Source organism: Coccinella septempunctata, chromosome 5, assembly GCF_907165205.1.
Source record: "Coccinella septempunctata chromosome 5, icCocSept1.1, whole genome shotgun sequence".
Lineage (NCBI taxonomy): Eukaryota > Metazoa > Arthropoda > Insecta > Coleoptera > Coccinellidae > Coccinella > Coccinella septempunctata.
This window is the reverse complement of record NC_058193.1, coordinates 28,577,714-28,603,377: the sequence shown is the minus strand read 5'-3', so window position 1 is coordinate 28,603,377 and position 25,664 is coordinate 28,577,714. Positions and strand designations below refer to the sequence as shown.

Below are 25,664 nucleotides of genomic sequence, written 5' to 3'. Positions count from 1 at the left end.
TGGGAGAGTGTGGACCAATCCAAATTCTAGAAAAAGACAACTGCATGCCCGATGTTCAGTTTCTCTCTGTCACTTTTTTTATCGTATTTCATGCATAAATAGGAAGGGAAGGCACAGTCCATGTCTATACTCCATTCACATTTATTTTAGCAGTCGGTTGGCCATGGAAATTTGACACATTTTACTCTGTATAGTACGAAAATGTGTGAAATATGAAATGCATATGATGCAGTGGTTGGGAATGCGTATCTGCCAAAGGAATTAACAGATAATTACAAGAATGTTAAATTCTTTAACAAAAATCATCTTGCATCAATATAAGTGAAAGGAATTGAAGGAAGTTTCAAGTCAAGATGAACTTCACCTTTGAACAGAAATTTCACATGAATAAACAATTAACAGGACAACTGGCGCATATTTGTGGCTGATCATCATACATTGATATAATAATAATAATTAGGTATTCATTGGTAGGTACCTTGAGACAAAATCAATTTTCGGGAACTTATTCTACGATGACATTCATCGAAAATCCTGTAGTAAACTTTTTCGCATTATTCACTCAAACATAAAATTCTCAAATGCCACCACTTTTTTGGGTCTCCCAATAGAAGGAAATTCTTTGTCATCCTCTTCATTCACAATCTTTCTGATTGTGGAAATATTCAGCTGAAATATAAGTCGTTCAGATTCAGATGAAACATTATATAAATTCTCTTATATTGAATATGTTCGCTACCGTCTGACGTATTGTGGATTTTAGAATATCAGGGTATAACTATTTGAATTAACGGACCTGAATTCTAAATAGCAATTCCTGAAACCCTGTCTTTTTTTTCAAATCACTTTCAGCATTTTCGTAATAAAAATTGATATTAGTTGTGGCAACGGCGTTATAACATTAACGACATTTCATGAGCTAACCTTACTCCGTTCTAGACGGAAAAACTTGAGAAAATTATTTCATGGCCAATCGACTGCTAAAATAAATGTGAATGGAGTATATATGACTATGATAGCAACGGAGTGAAAAATTGAATAATTTCCGTCACTAGACGGACTGAGCCCAAGTAAATACTGAAGGTATGAAATTTGGGCGTTAATTTTTACCCACTATGTATTTTCTATGTAGAATTGTTCATAACAAATTAATAGAATGTTTCTTGCCTCTGGGGAATTGGAAAAATGATTTTTCACCCGAAAATCCCGCTTGTTCTTGTCAGAACACATCAAGGAAGGCCCTTTCATATCGGCAACATCTGACGATAATGCCATTACGAAAAAAACGTTCGATTCCAGTGATGAAATCGTCGAATTACACCCAGCTGAAATTAGCTCTTGACACCCCCTCTTTTTAATTAAGGTGCATTCTTCAGTTATTGATTCAATTGGCGACTGGAACAGGGGACGTCAATATTAACATCTTGTTTCGTTTGTTCCCAACGCGCTTTTCGTTATATGAATTTTCACCCCCCACGATTTTTTCACACAGAAAATTGGTTGATTTGGAGCATCCCAAATTGGATGTAATTTCGTTTAGAATGTTGAAAACATGAAAGCCAATCAATAGATTCAAAGGAAATTTACTACAGAGAATTTGAACCGAAAAAAAAATGATATTCATGCTGGGTTTACACAGGGTAACCGACTTGCCAAAATATTTGGTGAAATCTTTCTTCTGAGACAGATAAATGCTTTTGAAGCCATAGTTCATGATTAATTCTCTATCAGTGTATTGTCAAGTCATTGTAACTGTATGTGAGGAAACTGAAGAATAAGAATAAACTGCTACACATGAGTTAGGGATATTGACTTAAATTGCAAAAAATATAGTTGAAATAAGATTTTTGAGATGAAAATTCATATTAATATGATTTCAAGTTGCAAATTAATTTTAGCCTGTAGGTCTGCAGCGTATAAAGGCTGGTTACGAAAAATCGAGTAAAATAACGAAATTTTATTTCCAGAGAATTCAAGCATTTCAAGACTATCAATACAATGTATGGTCTCCACGGGCATGAATAACAGCTTGAAATCTTCTTTGCATACTACACACGAGGTTGTTGAACATTTCTTGAAGAATTTGGTTCTATAAACGGGGCAGAAGCTCTCTCAGATCATTTAAGGATTCTGGGGTAGGTTGATGATTATCTAATCTTCTTTGGAGCATATCCTATGCATTTTCTATGCAATTCGAATCTGGTGAGTGCAGAAGTATTGGTAAATGTGGATTACCAAACTCCTCGCGCGCATTCTCAACTATTGCTGCACGGTGCGGTCTAGCGTTATCGTCTAGAAATTGAAAAGTTTCACCAATAGCAGCGTGAAAATTTGGCACAACATTTTCAATGACATGCTCCCTATAGTGTGAGGCGGTCATATTCCCAGGACAAATGTGTAGATCTGTGCGCCCGTTGAAACATATCCCGGCCCATACCATAACACTACCCCCTCGGAATGGATAGACTTCTTGGACATAACGACGATTACGGGGTATGCGTGGGATTGTCCATACCCTTATTTCTTCGAGAATCTGAAAATTTTCCATATCTGGATTCATCAGTGAAAAGGACACTACGCCATTGATCGTTCGTTGATATGTTGCCTTGCCCATTTGACGCTTATGGTCACATGTTAATGAGTTAATGGAACTCCTCTTAATGGACGTCTAGAACCTAGACCCCTCTCAAACGTCGTCTGATGGTTTCGATGGAAACTTAGACCCCATCTGCATTTTGAAGAGTATTCCGTAGCATTCTACACGTAGATGTAGGGTTTCTTCTCGCCGAAACGGTGATGAAACGATCCTGAGCAGGTGTTGTTTTCGTCGCCCACCAAGCCTTGGTCTGTCCAACACGGAACCCATCTCCTTGAACCTATCCTAAAGTCGAGATATCACACTTTGGCTGACTTGGAGCCTTTCCGCTACAACAACCTGAGTTAGGCCACCCTGTAGCATTCCGATAGCCCTATTATCCTCAGCGTTTGTTAATTTACATCTTGGCAATTTCAGAAAACTCGTTTCAAATCGAAGCCGTTGATAAACTGACTTCATTTCAAAATGAGAACATTCATGAAGCATATGCAAAGAACCAAACTTCAGAAAAAAGGCGACCAGATTGACGAAATGTCTCATACTGATTTTTATTGGATCGATTCAAGTTGTTATTGAGTTTTAAATGATTTTACAGCGATATTCTCGAAGATTACATACTTTTAAAAACGATTGAATACGATATCCCTAACCCTTGTAGAGCAGTTTATTCCACTTGTCTGAGAATTGTTCTTATAATTGTGATGACTTTTCTTCACTCTAGCGTTTACTATTTGGGAGTCGAGAATGAATTGAAGAATAAATCAAGAATGAATGACAAAAGAAGATTCTCTTTTATATCCCACCTGTGGGGAGAGGGAAAGGAACGTCTCCCATGTGCTAAAAATGGTAAAATTCGCGCCGGAAAAAAGTCACTGAAACTAAAACGGAAAAAATCGCCGACTCATCCCGAAATGAAGACGGATTTCAGCAGCAAGTTAACTTTGGTAACACACTGTAGACTGTAGAGTCATAATCGTATCCAGACATTCAAGCAGACACACACGAGTTGAAAAACGGTTGTAACTTCTTTGTGGGGACGATGAAGTCCCCTCTAGCTCGAGAAAAACACTTCTCCCTCGAAATCGAAGGGATAAGCCATGAATACAGGTAGTTAGTGAATCCGGAGGAGTTTCAGTAATCCCAGGAACTGTGCTGAGGGGTAGAGAATGGCACTAAGCTGACCGGGAAGAACTAAATCCAGATCGATGCATTTCGGACATAAAGCTAAGTGTTATGGAATTCTGGATCGTGAGGTGGAGCCGCAAAAACGTCCCCAAAGGCGGGGGCGACGTTTTTCTTGCGACCCTAAGGCCTTTACGTTTATGACGTATACGTACGTGTATTATGGGGAATGAGATAATTTGGACATACGTCAAATGTCCCTTTTTTACGGCTCATTTATGGACCTTTTCTTATTTATATGGAAAGGGCAACATGTTTTTCACCTTTGAAGGATGGGCGTATATGTGTGAGGGTGGTGAGGTTGAATTTTTATTCTTCTGTATCAAGTAAAAGAGGTGAATGGAATTTTCTTGATTATATTAAGAACGTAGTGATTTCTAAAATCTTCACAGGCTCATCCATAAAACTCATTCATTTATTCATTCATTGCTGTATCCCGTTACCGAGAATAAACCTACAAAAAGATTGTAAAATCGGTGCTATCAAACCCTAATTTCCTAGGGCTACTTACGACTGTGTGCCCTCCTGTGACTGAAGAGACCCAGCTGCGATCTACAGATCCCTCCACACTCCGGAAGTTCAATAAAACTATATCTATCACGAAGTGAATAAATTTACCTATCATAAAAACAGGGTATTTAAAAAAATGAACAAACATGATTGGTGAATGTGGGAGCTTAATTCAAAAACACCCCATATGGGGTAGAAGGAATATACCCTGAGTGAAGCGTGGGTGTTTGACAACCACATATACCTATATCATTTGAAATGGGGAGAGTAGCTATAAAATCAAGTCACTCATACAGAGCCTAATTTTTTTTGTTATTCGCCATTTATTTTTCATTTAGTTTCGAAGAATAGAGAAGTGCACAAGTATATGAAATTAAGGTCTCAACAGTGAAGTATCTGATGTGTTTCTTTCGTCATTTTGCTAAGAATAAACCAGCAAAAGTTACTCTGTTTTAAATTAAGCGTAGAAAAGCTACGCTAGCGCATTCGCCATTCTGCAACCTGATAAATCTAAATAAGTTCGTTTCAGATTGGTCTGCTATGATAAATATATGGAATTCACAAATTGCGATTTTTTATGTGTTACGATGAACGACTAAGGAAATTTATTTTCGAAAATATTAGTCCAAAAGGAGACCTTTTCTTTACCAGGTTTGAAAAACCTGAAAGTGATCTATATTTATAATTGTTTTACTGTTTCATGATATTTTACTTCATAACCTATGCCCCCAAGTGAAAATATATGTTTTGTAAACATAAAGATAAGCGATTTCAAAAACTGCAACTGGAATTTCCCTCTTCATCGGTTTAAGGGGTGTTTGAAACATATTCCGCCACCTACCTTCGCTTCGGCAAACTGATCAACATCCCCGTCGGTTTGCAGACCCCTAGTGACGGTGATTCTAGCCTCGACCGTCCGCGGCAGCACTGGGGAGGCAGGGGGTGTGGAATCCTGCGTTGTCGTGTCGGAACTGTCATGGCGGATAAACTGTATCCTGCCAGCCTCGACGCAAATGTTTGGCGTTAGAGGGTAGCACTGGGGGCTGAAAATAATGTAAGATTTCCGATGAATCAGAGTGGAAGCATGTGGTTTTAGAATTTTTAGTTATTGCGAAATATTATGGGAAATTAATTAATGAAAATTAAATCTTTTCTCTCGATAGTATTTGGATAAATGGTGCCTTTTAGTTCTAACAGCTTGGTTGAAAATTTATTATCCTTTTTTTGCAAATTTTTTGATCTCAGAGCCCACAATGGAATTGCACTAAAAATTAATTTTCAAAAACCACAAAAGAAATAGATATGTAAGTAAATTTCATGTGTGAAGGGCATATATTTCCATTTCGAATAGCTCACCTTTTAGGGTCGCAATCGAATGCCCCCCAACATTGCGTGGGGCTAGTGTTGGAGTCCAAACTGGCCCTTTTTGGGTATGGTGGGGGGCTGGATTCGATATCACCACATAAGGGATGTGCCTTCTCGTCAAGCAAAGGATGCACTTGTCTCACTGAAGGCACCAGACGGGATCCCTTCTCACAGATTGAGTTGTCCAGGTTGGAGTCTGTGTTTATTCGGGGTGTGCTGGACCTGAAACAAGAGAGAAATGGATAATTTGGTTATGACGGGGCAGAAGGAACTTCATGATGTAATTTTTTTTTTGAATTATGTCTATTTATAGACGCTTCAAATGAAGCAATGTCTATTTTATGGTGGGCTGATGCTGCCTTCCTAAGATCTAAGACCAAAGATTATTAAAAACTAACGGAGATTCGAAGATGCTTTTAACTCCGAAACTACCGGTCGGATTTCACACATCAATGCCAAGAAAAACCTTTCAATTCAGCATATGGAATGAACAAAATAAAAAGTGATTCTTTGCCAAGTAAAGTGTGGGTGTTTCACGAAAAAAATTCTTTAGCAACCCCTTTTTTGATACAGCTTTGTAAAGATGATAACTGAAAAGCAATTTTTAATTCTTTTCTTAGAAAAGGAGTGAGATTGGGCAAACATTCTAAGGGATCGAGAAGACAATCAAAAAGAATTTTGGCGACTAGTGCAATCGTTCTTTCTATGTTGAACTATGCATGTACTTTCGGAGCTGTCCGAGAGATTTTTTCAATTTTTGTTTCAAGAACAGAGAGGAGTTGCTCACGAATAAATCCTATACTTCTTTTGAAGAACTAAAGGGAAGAACAAATGTCAGCAAAAGTTCCGTAAATGAATTATTCATTCTCTCGTGCATTTCACTATTCATCATCAACCTTAAATCCAATTAAAACTGAAATACAGCTTCATACACCAATTAGGAAAGCAGGTCAGCTTTACATCGCGTGCTGGCTTATTCCTCGTGAAAAATATAGGGTAATTCCAGGTTAAAACTTGCAAAAGCTTCTCTTATATCGATTATTTAGTCCGGTGAGAAGCGTATTACAAAAACTGGAACTATGTCAACGTTACTGTGGATAACCTGAACTTTTCCGAGCTCCGCGTTTAATTCCTTGCGATCCCACACACAAAAAAAATTGGAGCGAAAACTCCACATGTAGACATCTTCATTGTTCGACAAGAATCCCACTCTTCCTCTTGGAATCCATATCAACATCTGAGGAAAATTCCTACTTTTCATCCTCGCATTTCTATTCAACGTGTTTTTTAATCTCACCGAAGTAGGTAGTATTGCGAAAAGCGGATTTTCGTTTTTCCGTATGAAAAGGAACTCCGAAATAGGATCTCGGATTTGTTGAATTGAAAGCGGTATTGTGCTGATATGCCATGAATGGATGGATGTTGAGTTGGAATTCTTGTAATTCCCTGTATTTGAATTCGATGTACAATTCTGATGGTTTCAGACATTCTTGTTTTACATAGAGAAAAACGAAGAGTAAAATTGTTGTCAACAATCGAGTTTTGTTTGGAATACACTGCTCTAGAATTGATAGGGATCACGGATAAATTTCTCTTTATTCGTGGCTTTTGCTAAGGTATCTATCATACATGTGATTTTTTAGTAAAAACTGGAATATTAATATCCTTTTTTACTTCACCAATCTCTTACCCTTCGGAATAGATTAATTGTAATAAGCTGCAGATGATAGCATAAGAAACCAAGTGCTATAGTTGCTAAACTTATAAATTTCAACATGAATTGCAGTGAACATGTCTGGGCATAAACAAAACAATATAAATTTCATGTAATCAAGAATTCGACAGCCAGCGTTTTTCTAGGATTGTTAAAAGATAAAGGCAACCGAAAGGCACAAGAAAATCTAAAAATATACGTTGGGGAAGTGAAAATGTTGGCGGCCTCAAATTGACACCCTGTAGAACAAGAAATACCCTGTTACATACAAGCAAAGGATAATATTTTGCATTTATGGATGTAAATCCAACAACGACAAACCAATGTCGAAGTTATACCTTGTCAATTCTTTTGGTGCTCAGTTCTTGTATATGTATCCAAAACTCCTGAAAATTCCGTCACTCCTTTTTGGTAGGCTGATCCCTTGATACGAATGATTAATAATATTCAAATTCAAAACATCTGAGGTGCATCGGGTTTTTAGAAAAAAATATTTTTTCCGATTACCTGACCTTATCGCAATTGCAAATTGGTGAAGGAGCTTTACCAACTAATACACTGGGTTGATATTCATTTGTTAAGATCAGTTTTGAAACGTATTTTTTGTCTGTTTTTTCCCCACTTCTTCATTGAATGAATACATTTTTCTTTACCACCCATTCTCAGCCAACATCTCACAAATTGTAAAAGACACTGAGGATTTTTTCAAAGTGAAATTATCATTCCATACAATATTCGCATATAATATACGCATTTTATTATTTATACCTACTGATACATTAATTCCCTTCGTGGTAATTCTTTATAATTCCTGAAGTTTTTTTATTCAAATTGATAGGTACTCAAGACCAGTTGCAGAAATCGGATTAATCCGGCATGAATACTCATTCATTCTACATAATTCAAGTTGAAATACTTCAGGAAATTCACACCAATACCAGCGATAAATATACAATTATTTGCATAGACGTGCAATAAAATGGCATGACGTCCATTATAATTTTTAAATTGGCGAGTTACCATTACAACCGTAAAAGGAAATTCTGTTCGTATTTTTACCACCGCAAAATAATCACCTCTTGAAAAATGAACAAAACCCAACTGACCTTCTTCTCGCTCCCGTCAAGATTATTTGCATCAATAATGACTTCCTTGAGAGACAGCATTACAGACGCCTTGTTTTCTCAACTCAATCGCCTTCTATATGCAGTGCACCCACAAGTTTATTATATCCTTATGTACGCTAACTTCGATAACGCAAAACGTACTTCATTAAGAATCGATTTGTATCGTTGGAAAAAATTGGAGAAAGCTTTTGAGCGCTTGTTCCAATTTATAACCAGAGCGGTTACCCATCCATTTTCTGAACTTGCTCGTCTCTGCTTGGTTTAACGAAGAAAGCATTTATTTTTCCAATATTTCCAGAATATCGACTGAAGGATGGTTTGGAAAGTTCTTGCATTCTTCCTGGAACTTATTGAAGGTTTTGATGCTCAATATCTTGAATAATAATAATGTTCGGTATAAACGGTTCTGCTCTTAATAATATTTGTTAGGTTACATTGTCTGGAACAAAATTGCATCGGTATTTCCTTGTAAAAATTGCAGATGCCAAAAACTTTGACAATGGATTTTTTCGAATAACGAACGCAGGGTTTTCACAAATCCATCGTTTAAGGCCGTTTTTGGTTTACTCTTTTCATTTTTCAAGCTCACAAAAATTGCTTAAGTGGTATTTTGTTCACGGTCTTGAGATTTTCTCGAAAAAAAAATCACCAAAATGTATCAGTCATTTTCCACTATCTCTTAGTAAAATTGATTTTTCTACTTTTTATTTGACTTGTCCTATACATTGTAAATGTCTTAAGGTACCAATAAATATCTAATCATTATTATTATATCAATGTATTAAGATGAACAGCCACAAATACGCGCCAGTTTTCCTGTTAATTGTTTATTCATGTGAAATTTTCGCTCAAAGGTGAAATTCATCTGGACTTGAAACTTCCTTAAATTCCTTTTACTTATATTGATGCAAGATGATTTTTATTGAAGAATTTAACATTCTCGTAATTATCTGTTAATTCCTTCGGGAGATACCCATTCCCAACCACTGCATCATATGCATTTCATCTTCGGGTTGATATTTTTGAAATCTACAACTGATGTAACGTATTCAAACTTTAGCCAAAGAAGATAACGAACATTAACTCTCCTCAAGCTAGTGCATATTATGATATTATACTGATCTCTTGTATTTTCCATGCAAATAACTGGATTTGGTATGCCTTCAATCAGTTTGTATAAACTTCAATTATGTTCGTCACATATTTTCCGAAGAGATTCGACATTGTGATAAAATATGTAATAACAGAAACTTTTACGTAGAACGGGCAACATAGCGTTGATTTAAAACACAAAAATGTTTTGACAAGCTTCATAACCCCACATTTTCGTACTATACAAAGTGAAATGTGTCAAATTTCCATGGCCAACCGAGTGCTAAAATAAAAGTTAATAGAGTATAGTAAAAAGACATCCGAGTTGGTCAGAATTTGACTTAGTTATATCGTTTATCTTTTGAATTCCTAGGAACCAACTTTGGGTTTTTTCTGGAGATGATATTTCTACGTTTTGGAAATAGTTAGAAATCATCATCTGGTATATCAAAAGGTGAGGCTTTTTTTTTGACAGAAGGTAGAACTCATTAAAATAAGGCGTTTAACCAAAAATTATCTATATAAAATATCCAAGATGGCTGAGATACAACCCCAGGAAGTTCGACAAAACTTCATTGAATTTCAAGTACGGGTTTTTTTTTAAGTTTGTCATTTTGAAAGTTTTGTACTCGGTTTTGAATATGTGATTTTCGGTGCAACGCTTAATTTTGACCAGTTCTACCTTCTGTTGAAAAAAAAAAAAGCCTCACCTTCAAATATACCTTGTATATCCTTATAACTTTTCACAAGCAGTTTATTTCGCTACTCATTAAGAACATCGATTCGTCTTGGCTCAACTCACACCTCAGTCGTTCACGTTCTTTCGGTTTTTTCTTCCAATTAAGTTTTTCCGGCACCGTTTCTACTTTTTTCGAAGGCTTAGCAGGAAATCGCTATTAACGAGGTGCACAGAAAATCCGTGCGCTTGCCAAAGGATCACTCGACAACAAGGTCGGCCACAAATCAATATAGCCTCGCTTCGGCTGACACTCAGCCAGCAGGAAAGGTCGTTATGTATAAAAAGGAGAAAAATGGACGAAACGAAAATTAAGCGTCGGATCTATGGGCAAAGACGGATGGTGGAGTTCAAGGTGGATGGGAAACATGGGAGCGATAGCGGACCGGTGAAAATTCATGAGGCATTTTAATTTTCGTTTCGAGACTGATGCTGTCCATTGATGTATAGCTGATGGGGAATTTGAACTTTGGATCTCATTGAGTTGAATTTCTTATGTACAGGGTGGGCAAAACTCGTTGTCTACTGAGAGGATCTCAAGAACTATAGCAGCTAGAAGAAAACGGATCACACATTCTCGAGCTTGAACCTTCTACAGGCACTTCTACATATACGTAGTCTACGATGACATTAATCGAAAATCCTGTAGTAAACTTTTCGCATTAATTCACTCAAACATAAAATTCTCAAATGCCATCACTTTTTTGGGTCTCCCAATAGAAGGAAATTCTTTGTCATACTCTTCATTCACAATCTTTCTGATTGTGGAAATATTCAGCTGAAATATAACTCGTTTAGATTCAGATGAAACATTATATAAATTCTCTTACATTGAATATGTTCGCTACCGTCCGACGTATTGTGGATTTTAGAATATCAGGGTATAACTATTTGAATGAGCGGATCTGAATTCTAAATAGCACTTCCTGTCTCTTTTTTCAATCACTTTCGACATTTTTGTAATAAAAATTGATATGAGTTGTGGCAACGGCGTTATGACATTAACGACATTTAATGAGTGCCAACCTCACTCCGTTCTATACTTCATTCACTTTTATTTTAGCAGTCGGTTGGCCATGGAAATTTGACACATTTCACTCTGTATAGTACGAAAATGTGGGGTTATGAAGCTTGCCAAAACATTTTTGGGTTTTGAATCAACGCTATGTTGCCCGTTCTACATAAAAGTTTCTGTTATTACGTACTTTATCACAATGTCGAATCTCTTCGGAAAATATGTGACGAACATAATTGCAGTTTATACAAACTGATTGAAGGCATACCAAATCCAGTTATTTGCATGGAAAATACAAGAGAACAGTATAATATCATAATATGCACTAGCTTGAGGAGAGTTAATGTTCGTTATCTTCTTTGGCTTACATCATTTGTAGATTTCAAAAATATTAACCCGAAGATGAAATGCATATGATGCACTGGTTGGGAATGGGTATCTCCCGAAGGAATTAAAAGATAATTACGAGAAGGTTAAATTCTTCAACAAAAATCATCTTGCATCAATATAAGTAAAAGGAATTGAAGGAAGTTTCAAGTTAAGATGAACTTCACCTTTGAACAAAAATTTCACATGAATAAACAAGTAACAGGGCAACTTGCGCGTATTTGTGGCTTTTCATCTTAATACATCGATGTAATAATAATAATTAGGTATTTATTAGTACCTTAAGACATTTACATTGTATAGGACAAGTCAAATGAAAAATAGAAAAATCCATTTTAGGGAACTTATTCTTCGATGACATTTATCGAAAATCCTGTAGTAAACTTTTCGCATTAATTCACTCAAACATAAAATTCTCAAATGCCACCACCTTTTTGGGTCTCTCCCAATAGAAGGAAATTCTTTGTCATCCTCTTCATTCACAATCTTTTCGATTGTGGAAATATTCAGCTGAAATATAAGTCGTTAAGATTTAGATGAAACATTATATAAATTTTCTTACATTGAATATTTTCGCTACCGTCTGACGTATTGTGGATTTAAGAATATCAGGGTGTAACTATTTGTATGAGCGGACCTAAATTCTAAATAGCACTTCTTGAAACCCTGTCTCTTTTTTTCAATCACTTTCGGCATGTTCGTATTAAAAATTGATATTAGTTGTGGCAACGGCGTTATGACATTAACGACATTTCACGAGTGCCAACATTACTCCGTTCTAGTTACAAAAACTTGAGAAAATTATTTCATGGCCAACCGACTGCTAAAATAAATGTGAATGGAGTATACCACATCTTCTCTTCATTAAGATCAACCACACTCGACCCCCTGAAAAGTCACATCCTTCAAAACCTCACATAGGCTTACAAACACCATCTAGACATGATCCTTATCATTACGACGTCAAAACGAGAAAAAAGAATGTTGATGTTACGTGAGCCAACCCACCCCACTGTAACTCTAGGCCGGTATAATGACCCATCTGGGCGCATATTCTGGCATGACGAACAGTAATTGACCGCCCGTGGGATTCAATTGTCGTAGAAGAAAAAATATGGTAGGCCAGAAGCGAGCCGCCAGAGAACGTATAATTTCTGGAATTATTTGAATTAGAGATGATTGGTGCTTGCCAGCATGGATGGCAGTGATGTACTTGGTCGGGTCTCAGGATCGGATTCTGTCTTTGGTAACCTATGATATCTCAGGGACATGCACGGATGATTTATTATGAATTGATACAATATATTGAAATATTCAAGAACATTCCAGTGAGAACATGAGAAAAATATTTTTTCGAATATCAAAAAATTAAACTGCTCCACAAGAGTTAGGGATATCGTATTTTAAAAGTATGTCATCTTCGGGAAAATCGGTGTAATTTCATTTAAAACTCGATAACAACTTGAATCGATCCAATAAAAATCAGTATGAGACATTTCGTCAATCTGGTCGCCTTTTTCTTGAAGTTTGTTACATTGCATATGCTTCATGAATGTTCTTATTCTTAAATGAAGTCAGTTTATCAACGGCTTCGATTTGAAACGAGTTTTCTGAAAATGCTAAGACGTAAATTAACAAACGCTGAGGCTAATAGGGCTATCGGAATACAGGGTGGCCTAACTCAGGTTGTTGTAGCGGAAAGGCTCCAAGTCAGCCAAAGTGTGATATATCGACTTTGGAATAGGTTCAGGGAGACAGGTTCCGTGTTGGAAAGACCAAGGCTTGGTGGGCGACGAAAACCAACACCTGCTCAGGATCGTTTCATCACCGTTTCGGAGAAGTAACCCTATCTATGTGTAGAATGCTACGGAATACTCTTCAAAATGTAGATGGGGTCCAAGTTTGCATCGAAACCATCAGACGACGTTTGAGAGAGGTAAATCTAGGTTCTAGACGTCCATTAAGAGGAGTTCCATCAACACGTGACCATAAGCGTCAAATGGGCAAGGCAACATATCAATTGGAACGATCAATGGCGTAGTGTCCTTTTCACTGATGAATCCAGAAATGGACGATTTTCAGATTCTCGAAGAATGAGGGTATGGACAATCCCACGCATACCCCGTAATCTACACATTTGTCCTGGGAATATGACCGCCTTACACTATAGGGAGCATGTCATTGACAATGTTGTGCCAAATTTTCACGCTGCTATTGGTGAAACTTTTCAATTTCTAGACGATAACGCTAGACCGCACCGTGCAGCCATAGTTGAGAATGCGCGCGAGGAGCTTGGTATTCCATATTTACCAATACTTCCGCACTCACAAGATTTAAATTGCATAGAACATGCATGGGATATGCTCCAAAGAAGATTAGATAATCATCAACCTTCCCCAGAATCCCTAAATGATCTGAGAGAGCTTCTGCTCCGTTTATGGAACCAAATTCCCCAAGAAATGTTCAACAAACTCGTGTGTAGTATGCAAAGAAGATGTCAAACTGTTATTGATGCCCGTGGAGGCCATACATTGTATTGATAGTCCTTAAATGCTTGAATTCTCTGGGAATAAAATTTCGTTATTTTACTCGATTTTTCTTAACCACCCTGTATACGCTGCAGACCTACAGGCTAAAATTAATTTGCAACTTGAAATCATATTAATATGAATTTTCATCACAAAAATCTTATTTTAACTATATTTCGTTGCTTGATTTTGGTTGTTTCTGGTACTAGACTATAGATAGGAAAAAACGTTGAGAGGAGTCCGGGGCTCGATATGGAAGATATAAGCAAATTTTGATATGAAGCTGATTTAGAAAATGTGCCATAATTTCTTTATTCCCGACAATATCTGAAAACGAGAAGATATTCACATTCTCACTGGGAATAAAATACTATATTCAATTTTTCTCTTGTACTAAGGGTAGAGAAAAACAACTTCGTTATTTTAAATACCAATGCATTCTTTTTTTTTTGATCTCATACCATAAAAAAATTCTAGGCTCCAGGAAAAATCAACGTTTTCTACTAATCCGACGCATTATGTAGTCATTCACACGTAAACTGTTTTAAGTCAGATGAAAACGCATGCATGATTCGTTCACATGAACAGGTACATAATTTGCGATTCAGCAAATCAAAACATTATACTTTGTTTTGCATGCATCCGTGACAAACTTGGAACAAAACAATATGGACGTGATAGAGAAAGGGATGCCATTAAAGACCTGCAGTAGAAGTAATGCGTGTGGTCCCTTCAAAGATGACTAGACACATTCAACTGTGATATATTCTAATCAGCCTATCTGAAAGAAACTCTAGTAATGGCTCTACTCCACGTTTTCAATCTAGTAATTCAATTATAAATTTTCTTCATACCATTGCACAAGAACGAACGAAGCTATCGCCTTGACGTAATGAAGAAAGTTGATAGTCAATCTGATCAACGATGAATAGAGGAATAATGGTATTATAGGTCCCGTCAAATTTGCTCTGATAAATTCGTGTGAAAGCTAGACGAATACGAAGTGTAACATGTGATATGCATAGGGTTTACAATGGGTTCTTTGTGCACTATTCGATTCATGAAATGAACACAGTACTTTTATGGCTTTGCTAGTTGAACGCATCGTGAATCAATCAATCCTGAACTCGATCGTGATTTGGGGACTGAAAGGAAATCCTTTATTTCTGCGATTTTTTTATTTCATTTTGTGGGAACCAAATGGACGGTCATTCTTTATGCACTTTTGTAATGTATCTTTTTCAGTGAATTTGTTCGTCACTCGTGTAATAACTTTTTATCATGCTAATCATGCTTATCAAGCTTATCATGACACTTTAGTGCCTCTATTCATAAGTGTGGGAGATGATAAGAATAAAAAGTGGAATAGACTTTACAATCTTTACATACAAGCGGTTTCTGGTTATACGAGGGTATATTGAAAAATTCTTAGCCTACTATAGAACCAAATAAAATTTCAATCTTTTATCACTCAACATATTCTCCTCTTAATATGATACATGTATTACAGCAAACCTGCATCGTCTCTAGACCTTTCAAAAAAATGTTTCTTCTTGCTCTGCAAACCAGACCTCCACATCTTTTATTACCTCCTCGTTGGAAAAAAATTTACGACCTTTTAAACTTTTTTTCAGTTGAAAAAAGAGATGATAGTCGGATGCAGCCGAATCTGGTGAATACAGGGGGTGTTCTAGTAATTCAAACCCTAAATCACGAATTTTTTGGAAGGCAACATGAGATTTGTGTGCAGAAGCGTTGTCCTCCAATAAAAAAACACCTTTGGATAGCTTTCCGCGTCTTTTCTCTGAAATTTTTCCCGTAGAGTGGTCAGTAATGTCGAATAGTAATCTCCGGTTATTGTGCCACCCTTATCCATGATTACTCCATGGCAATCCCAAAAAACTGAAGCAACTATTCAGAGGTCAGTAATATCGAATAGTAATTTCCGGCAATTGTTCTATCCTTATCCAAAAAATCATGATTACTCCATGGCAATCCCAAAATCCTGAAGCAAGAACTTTCCCAGCAGATTTTTGGACACGAAACTTCTTAGGTCTTTGAGAACCAGAGTGTCGCCATTCCATCGATTTCTGCTTTGTTTCTGGATCGTAGAAATGTACCCAAGTCTCATCCATGGTAACAATTCGGTTTAAGGAGTCTACATCGTTTTCAAATCGAGCACAGATCGAACGCGATGCTTCTACCCTTGCACGCTTTTGGTCAACATTCAAACATTTGGGGATCCATTCTGCAGCAATTTTTCTCATGTCCAAATTGACGTGAACTTTATGATGAACGCGTTCGTATGAAATATTCAGTGCTTCAGATATCCGTTTTAGCCCAATTCGACGATCTGATAAAATCATGTCATGAACTGCATCGATATTTTCGGGGACTGACACAGAAACTGGCCTTCCCGATCGGTCATCATCTCCAATGGAAAATTTACCTCTTTTGAAGCTTGCAATCCAATCTGGTTCACTTTTTCGACCTCAAACTTTACACTGACACTTCTAATAAGTTATTGTTCGTTGCTATGGTAACCCAATTTTTTTTTATTCATGGAACTGGTCTAGGCTAACTAGATATCAATACATCTACGTATTAAGGAGTTGATAGTGAATAAAATGCTGTAATCGTTAAAGGAGAAATAGGTTAGGCGTAAACAATGTCAGAATATAAATGGACTGAATGATCATGCAGATGCAAATGCAAAATTTGGTCTGGTTCTGCTACCCAGCAACCTTTTGAGCACGGTATATTTTAATCTACAGATTTCGTTCGCCATAAGGATAGTAAAACTAAAACATATGATGCAGGAATGTTAAAAGTTCTTTTTGTATTCTGATCATCTTGAAAATACTACTCTTTCAAACTGAATACTTCATAAAGTTGTGGAATATAAAACGCAGGTTTACACCCATATGCCAACCGATGAAGATTTCATCTTCCATCCTTTCGTTCCTGCATCTAGCATAAGTATCAGACAATTGTCAGGAACACTAACGACTCTATAATCAGCAGGCAAAGGGTCTTAAGTACCATCTCCAGTCTTCCGACAAACGTGTACCATGATCGGTTACTCCCAAGGCAAGACGTTGTTGAAGTGATTGAGTAACAAAAGGAATGGGTGGTATTTTCACGTGAACATCTACCTCGCCCAAGGGTAACATGAACAAACTTTTAACGATGAAAACGTAAATGAAATCGTTACACATAACGGTGTTAATGGGTTTTTAATAGAAACAACATATGCCTGTTGATTTGTTACGTCTCCATTTGTTGATTGGTTTCAACTCAACGAGATGAATGATGATCCTGAGAGTAATGAGCGAAAAATATACTACTCAAAACAAAAGTAGAATACACATTGAATGAATGCACTGAACATGTGTTCAGGTGCAAAAAAAGTCGGTAACTTCACTTTTTCAAAGGCCATTCCCTGAACTTTTTTTTGTTGTGTTCCTTTTAAATTCGTTGAGAACAAACGGTTGCACTGAGGTCGATGAAATTTGGAGAAGAGAAGAGTTACTCTTCCTGAATGTGTATCACATTCAACTCTACGAAAATTTTTCTGAGAGATACGAGTATCGAAAATACCTACAACCCACAGGAGTCGAGGTTTAGGAAGTTATCTTCCTATGATTTTATGGAAACTCAGATTCGCAGGAAATGAAAACATAATATGAAAGATATCCAGGGCGATTCTTTGAGTCGTACAAATATATCAACAGTAGATTCTTCAGGTCAAAAGAAACTCTTTTTTCCTTCACCATTTTTTCCGAATCCGTTCAGTTTGAAAAATACAGGCTGTTGAACAACCATAAAAAAAAATTATTTTGTGTTCTCACAAACGGTTTTATCGAATCAAATATATTTCGGAATATAGATTTTCATTTATTTGATGAATCCTTTTCAAACACAAGATATCATCAACGTCTTCCAGTTTTCTAATTATAACCATTACGTAACATAAAAATACCAAAAATTCGAAGAACCCAACTCTTGAAACTAAGTTGGACGCTAGCTAATGAATATTTGAACATTTTGTAAAATAAAAGTATCCTTCTTATTTCCTCGTATAATGCATCATTTTCGAGTAAATTGATGATCAAAAATTCCTTTATTGGAAGGCCCAAAAAAGTGATGGCATTTGAAAATTTTATGTTTGAGTGAATTAATGCGAAAAGTTTACTACAGGATTTTCGATGAATGTCATTGTAGAATAAGTTCCCGAAAATTGATTTTTCTATTTTTCATTGGACTTGTCCTATACATTGTAAATGTCTTAAGGTACCAATAAATACCTAATTATTATTATTATATCAATGTATTAAGATGAACAGCCACAAATACGCGCCAGTTGTCTTGTTAATTGTTTATTCATGTGAAATTTTTGTTCAAAGGTGAAGTTCATCTTCGATACATTTTGCTTTTGTTTTTCCGGTACCTCTTGTCTACATTCCGTGTCGTCAATTTCCCACGCATGCGTTTTTCGTTAGTTCTCCGTGTTTTGTTCTTGTGTTTTGACATTTTTAAACTGCTTTTAACAGTGAATGTGAATGTTAACCATCCCACAGGATGGCTTTTATGGAGAACTGTTTTTAATATGAATTAGGACTCACTGTGAGTTACTCCTCATTTTACATCCTTTTGTTTTTCTAGGTTCGGTGTGTGTTTGTCATTGTGAGGGTATTCCTAACTAAATTTACGTATGATAACTTTTGACCCAGTCTTGAAAAACTACCCACAACGTACTCATTTTTCCATAATAGAAGCCTTCCTTGACAGCACACCGGTTTCCTTGATAAGCTGTTAGTAATTCATTTCTCCATCTCAACATTTATTTCAACATGTACTGATCGTTGAATTTTTTAGATTGTGTTCTGATGATGGCCATGGGCCGAAACATGTAGACACATTAAAATTGAGTCCAAACAAACTGAAATAAGACCCCCTTCCCCCCGTGATTATATCCAGTAGGATGAATTTCAGAGAATCTTTGAAGTTCATCTTGACTTGAAAATTCCTTTAATTCCTTTTACTAATATTGATGCAAGATGATTTTTGTTGAAGAATTCAACATTCTTGTGATTATCTCTTAATTCCTTTGGGAGATACCCATTCCCAACCACTGCATCATATGCATTTCGTCTTCGGGTTGATATTTTTGAAATCTACAACTGATGTAACGTTTTCAAACTTAAGCCAATGAAGATAACGAAAATTAACTCTCCTCAAGGTAGTTCATATTATGATATTAAACTGATCCCTTGTATTTTCCATGCAAATAACTGGATTTGGTATGCCTTCAATCAGTTTGTATAAACAACAATTATGTTCGTCACATATTTTCCGAAGAGATTCGACATTGTGATAAAATACGTAATAACAGAAACTTTTACGTAGAATGGGCAACATAGCGTTGATTTAAAACCCAAAAATGTTTTGACAAGCGTCATAACCCCACATTTTCGTACTATACAGAGTGAAATGTGTCAAATTTCCATGGCCAACCGACTGCTAAAATAAAAGTGAATGGAGTAGGTATATTTACATATTTTTGAAACATTAGATCACAACTTCGTGTTAGACGGCGCGAATTTCAAATTCAGGTCAAACGTCAGTTTCTTGATTTTCACATCAGATCGTAAATGCTAAATTGATTTATTTTCCATTTCAGACATGAATGCTCGCAAAGCGAAATTGCGAATTAGATAACGAGAAAGTTGTTCCGTCCGAAGCGATTCTAAAATATACGATCGACTATTTTACAAAACTGGAATTTCTCCCACGCAGTCATTAATCGTTAATTTCTCGAACTTAATCCGAACGTTGCGCAGGTCGTTGGAAAAACAATAAATTTTCTTGAATGATGATCCATTGTTTCCTAACTGGAGCCCCGTAACCTGCAGCACACATTGCTAACAATACTTTCCACCTCTGATGAGTTCCATAATTAATAATAATTCGTTGAGGTCAAGGCACGAAGTAAGTCAATGGGTGCTATAAATAAACCTTTTCACCTCATCTTGTGAGGTAAATACAACCTTTTACAGTTCTGAAGAACCATTGTGCGATGCTAATACTGCTGAAAGGCTTCATTTCCTGCTAGATGAAGTGGAAAACCTAGCATTTCTGTATGGAAAATTCTGACGTTTTGCAAAATTTTGGATGGAGGATATTTCATAATTGACTGCGCGCTATTGTTCGATCGCTACAATCATATAAGCAATTTTTCGTGAACTTTCCAACGAGCCTGCATATGGTGGGTATATTTTTCCACTAAGGGGGTTGGTGAAAAGCACTCATTTTTATTTTCGTGTAAGGATTCAAGAAAAAACTAGGACAAACGAACTTATTTAAATAAAATATTCAACTGACAGGAAGCATTCGCAAAGTAGAGAAGATATGCTCTTCCTAATTCAATTATGATACTTGTTTTTCAATTTTCTGCAGGAAGAAGTCAGTTTTCAATATTCGTTCACCTAATGCGCATTCGCCATTTTGTATTTATATCTATTATCACATATTATGTAAAGTACCATAATTAACCCATGAATCTTGTTTCTTGTCATGCCCTTAATCGAAGATTTTATTTCATGTTTTCAGTCTATAATAAACAATATTGATATAAGAACTGCTCAATCCAGGTGTTCTCAAAAAACGAAAGACCAAACAGTGTGGATTATTCCATTACCAAGAAATTCATATAGAATCATGAGGAACACATTTAATTCTTAAAAATCCATACAGGATTACTCAGTTTTCTCTTCATTTACGAATCTTTTTTGGTGTGATCTAAACAATGCTTTTTATGCTGTCAACTTCACATAGGCTAGAGAATAGAACAGAATAACATCAAAATCTTTTCTTCTAGTATGCTGAGAACTCTTCTTACAGTTTATTATTCAATGATGTTGATATCTAATGTCAAAGACTGATATGATGAAAAGCAATTTGTTGGTAACAACAAATTTCAGCAATCCCACAAAATAGAGTCGAACCTAAAGGAAAATTCTACACAACTCCACAAACTTTGGAAATCTAATTAATTACCTTAAGGCAATTCAACTGTACAGTCAGATTTGAAATTTCGCATTGTACACATATTTTTAAAAACTATACTGTAACCGTGTCTATAACCTTTGCAGTCGAGACGCTTAACCTAAATAAATAAATAAATAATTTCAGCAGAATATGGAAAATAGACTCAAAATTGAAATGTCAATTATTGAAAGAGAAAAACTACATTTTCTCGATACAAATGTGGCAATTTATGGGAAATCAAAAACGATGATCTAATTAAACTTCTTCTACCCTCCCAGAGATATGCGATTTTTTTCAAAATCAGATATGGCGACGCACAACGGCAATGCATACACCTAAACAGTTCTATTAGCGTCTCGTTCATTAACTACAAGAATAAACTCGTTGAACTTCAATTACTGATCAACTGCGACCATCTACTATCACTTAATTGGTATAGACATGATTGCAGATATTTCCTCTGTAAATGAATTGATTTAATTGATGCATTTAAGGCAGTCTCTTATGATGCTGTTCGCTGATTCGGAACCTGATTTTGAATATGAAAATTTCCTGTAACGATAACAGACATACAAGTATTGAAAGAGGAAACTTTCCTGAAAATATATAATTTAGACATTCGTCAAGACCTAACAGTTGGACTGAGGTAGATGAATTTTGGAGATTCATCACTAGAAGAGTTGCTCTTTCAGGATATGTATCATTTCTAACTCTGCGATGATTTTTCTCGAAGATAAGAGTTTCGAAAAATGACCTTCGAAAAATTTCGAGAAAGATGGTATCACTTGAAAATTCGTCAAGACCACACGGTTGCACTGAGGAGCAGGAGTTGCTCTTTCAAAACCTGTGACCCATTCAACTCTACGATGATTTTTGTGGGAGATACTAGTGTCGAAATTTGAACTTCGAAAATTCCGAAATAGATATTTTTCATTGGATGACCAAAGTCTACATATTTAAAGAATTAACTGTGAAAATATTAAGTGGTCTTCAAATTCCTTCTCGTTACTCAAAATCAAGAACTATAAGGCCTCATGAATGTAGGTCTACGGAGTTCAATAACATCCACAATTCCACTGAATAAAATGATTCACCTTCGGATTTTTTTTTTTGGAAATTTGTATGCAAGAATGCTCCGATCTGATGTCTGCCTCGAAAGCAGGCTGCGTGAAGTCACTGATCGATGTTATGTATAATAGGCTTCTGTCACGATATCATCGGCATTTCAACCACTGTGTCAACAGCATAATTCTGGCGTTTTATTGTCGAACAATGTTAGTCTTTATGGTTGACAAATATACCTTCTGACATGCACTGATAAGTGGTTTCACTCCCTACGAATCTCGCAGATAAGTTGAAGTATTTTTCAAACAGTTTACCTAGGTGAGAGCAGCAGAAGAAATGAAGTGTTAGCGGAGGTATTAAATAGTTCTTTCCGACAGATTTGTTACCCATACACGATGTGTGGGAACATTTAACGCTTTCCTTATCTTCTCTCACTTAACGTGAAAATAAGGCCTCGTTTCAACAAAAAGAACAGATCAGCACAAAGATTTGCTAGCTCGGAGATATGTACCTACTTTAAACGCTGAAAATTCTACTCATATTTTCTTTATTTCCAAAAACTAAACTACTTCGAATTATTCCAATTCACGCAATTCCAAATTGAAATCACTGAGACAAGATTTCACAATGTTTATTATTGAAAATAGTGAACCAAGATCAATGCAACTGTTGTTGTAATTGTGGATCTTAAAAATTCTTTCTCTCGAACAACACACAACACAAAACTTGTACTATACCATTTATAACATCTCATAAAATATTTTCCCACCATACAACATGCGGTATTTCTTAGCTGAAATGAATAATTATTATGCTCCCCTTATTGAGATGCAAATAGGTAACAACCACATTTGAATAATGAATCATGGCTAGTATAGAGTTTCTGTCTATCTTGAATAATGTTCTTAATCCGAACTCAAATAATTCCTTTCATTTCTTTCAATTCAAACGGTTGTCTTCGAGAACAATTAATAATTTTTGTGCAAAACGTGGGGTCACATGAACACAACTTCAGAGATATGATGTGTCAAAAATGTAAACTATTCTCGAGTTCTCTTTGATAAAATTGTAAGGTTTAGCCCCTAGATTACTCCAAAAATACCACAAAAGCTAACACTAGGCAAATGACCCTTTTTTGTTTACAATAATGAAGACTTTTGACATATAAAAACTTTCGAAATATCTCTTGCTGTATTTCATCTATGAACACGAGAGAGAATTCCCATTGTTGATACTCCATTTCCTTCAAGAAATATTTCTGACAAGGAATCATCTTCTGCCTTCTGCTTACACTGAGATCTGGAAAGAGAAACAGGTTCTAGGATCTGTCACTTGTCACTTCTTTAAACCCGCTTCATTTTTTTTAGATCGTAAAAGTTTGTATCACTCTATTTCGAAAAAATATATGAATATACTCCAACTAAAAAACAACTAAATATAATAGAATCAAGATCCATCACAGTAAATCTCAATTTACCTCGGTGAAATTTAAAGAGGTATGTCGTATGGAATTTTGAAGAGTTTAATGGAAATATAACAATGGCAGAAGACAATTTATGGCATGACGTGAAGACATTTATGGATATTACATGTCTCTTTCTGATGAGTTCGTTTATTTTCATGGTTTTAGTTTGAGTCAGACCATAATGTCAAGTATAATGGAAGTGTTCAAACAATTGTCGAGATGGATGTAATAATTCAAAAGTAGATTTCACGAAAGTTGTCCATCTTTAATTTCTGTGAGACTTTCGGAATGGTACCTTATTTGTTCTGGGCAAAATGAAATAATGGTTCTTGATGATTATCTGAATTTTTCTTTTGTGCTAATTGGTACAATCTCAAATGAGTTAATGGTTGCACTAAAGTGCAACATTTTTTAATATTTTTGATAGGTGGGTATCATTTCTGCGGTGGAGTTTGATATCAAATAAATGTTTATATCTTTATGTTAAAATGTTGAAGATACAGGTATTGAAATGAAATAAACGACATCAAAATGAAGAATCACCCTTTAGGAATTGGAATATTTGCATAATATTCTGTGTTCATGTTTAAAGGATTAGTATTTGCGCTTTACTGGAACGTTATTCTTTTTTTTCGCTATCACGCTTTTATAACTCACTAGAAAAGTGTGCAAAACTAATATTTTGCCTGCAAAAGATAGGTTTTGTTGCGATGTGCTTTGTTAATAAATTTGAAGACGAGTCCTGCGAAAGAGCCACTATTTCTTCCAAATGTAACAGACAACTAAAACAAAATCAGGGAGAACTGAGGCAGTGGTATAACTTGATTTCACAACCTGTATTTAAAAAGCAGAACATGGTTGAGAAATTATATAGGTACCCTACTTAGGGGGAACCCTTTATAAGTATAGTGCTTCAAGGAATTTTCTATATTCATATGTATAGAATTGTTGACAGTAAATGGTACCAATTGCCTTTTGAACAACAGACTAACGTGTCCCCATCGTGTGATTGAATTTTCAATTATCGAATCAGCGTTTCTGACATTATTAGAAGAGGATGTTTACGATTTTTTCATGGTGATGAATCAGGTGTCGGCTTCAGATACAAAATTAACGGTTTATATCCACGGTTGTGAAGGTTCAGTGAAGAATGCACCGCTCAGACAGTTACAGAGGCAGGTGAAGACGCCAAAACAAGAACACAGTTGGAGGAAACAAGATGACGGATGTCTCCCCTCCAGGAAGTTCGTTAATTGACCAGTGCTTCTTTGCATTTCGATGCAATGAAACTGATAAGATGAGCATCGTTTGGAAGTATCCATGTGTTTTATTTCCTCGTGAAAAAATTTCAGCTGTACGGAACATCTCCTCACAATTCCCAATGATTGAATCGAGTTCGAAAAAAAGAAGCCTCAGTAATTTGAGTTTGTAACATCGTAGTTGGCTATGAATTACTCTGTCCTGCTTCCTACTAGAGCATTTTGAGCTAAAGGTATATCATAGAATTTCAAAATCGACTGCGATGTTACAATGATTTATGTAGATCATGTATCTGAGTAAGAAATTGTATGCATTCTTTGAGAACAATAAGATCATCTTATTGAATCATTGATTTTGTATCTTATTATAATCAATCATCAACAGTACTAGATTTGTAACATTATGTTTGTTCCTAGAGATCTGGATAGAAGGGCGCAAAAATACAGTTTTTGAGAGAGAAATTGATGAAGGCTTCATTTCTGGCAATAATTATTAACTGAAAATTTCACACCACGTAACACTACAATACCTCGAAATAGACTTTGGAAAAAAGCATTCAAGTTCTAGCTAGA

General features: G+C 35.9%; 1 protein-coding gene across 4 annotated transcripts in view; it reads right to left on the bottom strand.

Annotated features, from left to right (window-relative positions):
• The window catches only part of LOC123313336, a 245,690-nt gene that overhangs the window by 170,933 nt on the left and 49,093 nt on the right, over positions 1-25,664 (bottom strand). For all 4 annotated transcript variants that reach the window (XM_044898185.1, XM_044898186.1, XM_044898188.1 and 1 more), the window contains exons 2-3: positions 5,645-5,875; positions 5,130-5,331 (exon numbers count right to left, since the gene is read on the bottom strand). In XM_044898185.1, the coding sequence (XP_044754120.1) occupies positions 5,130-5,331; positions 5,645-5,875 (433 nt within the window). The remainder of the gene's footprint in view (positions 1-5,129; positions 5,332-5,644; positions 5,876-25,664) is intronic.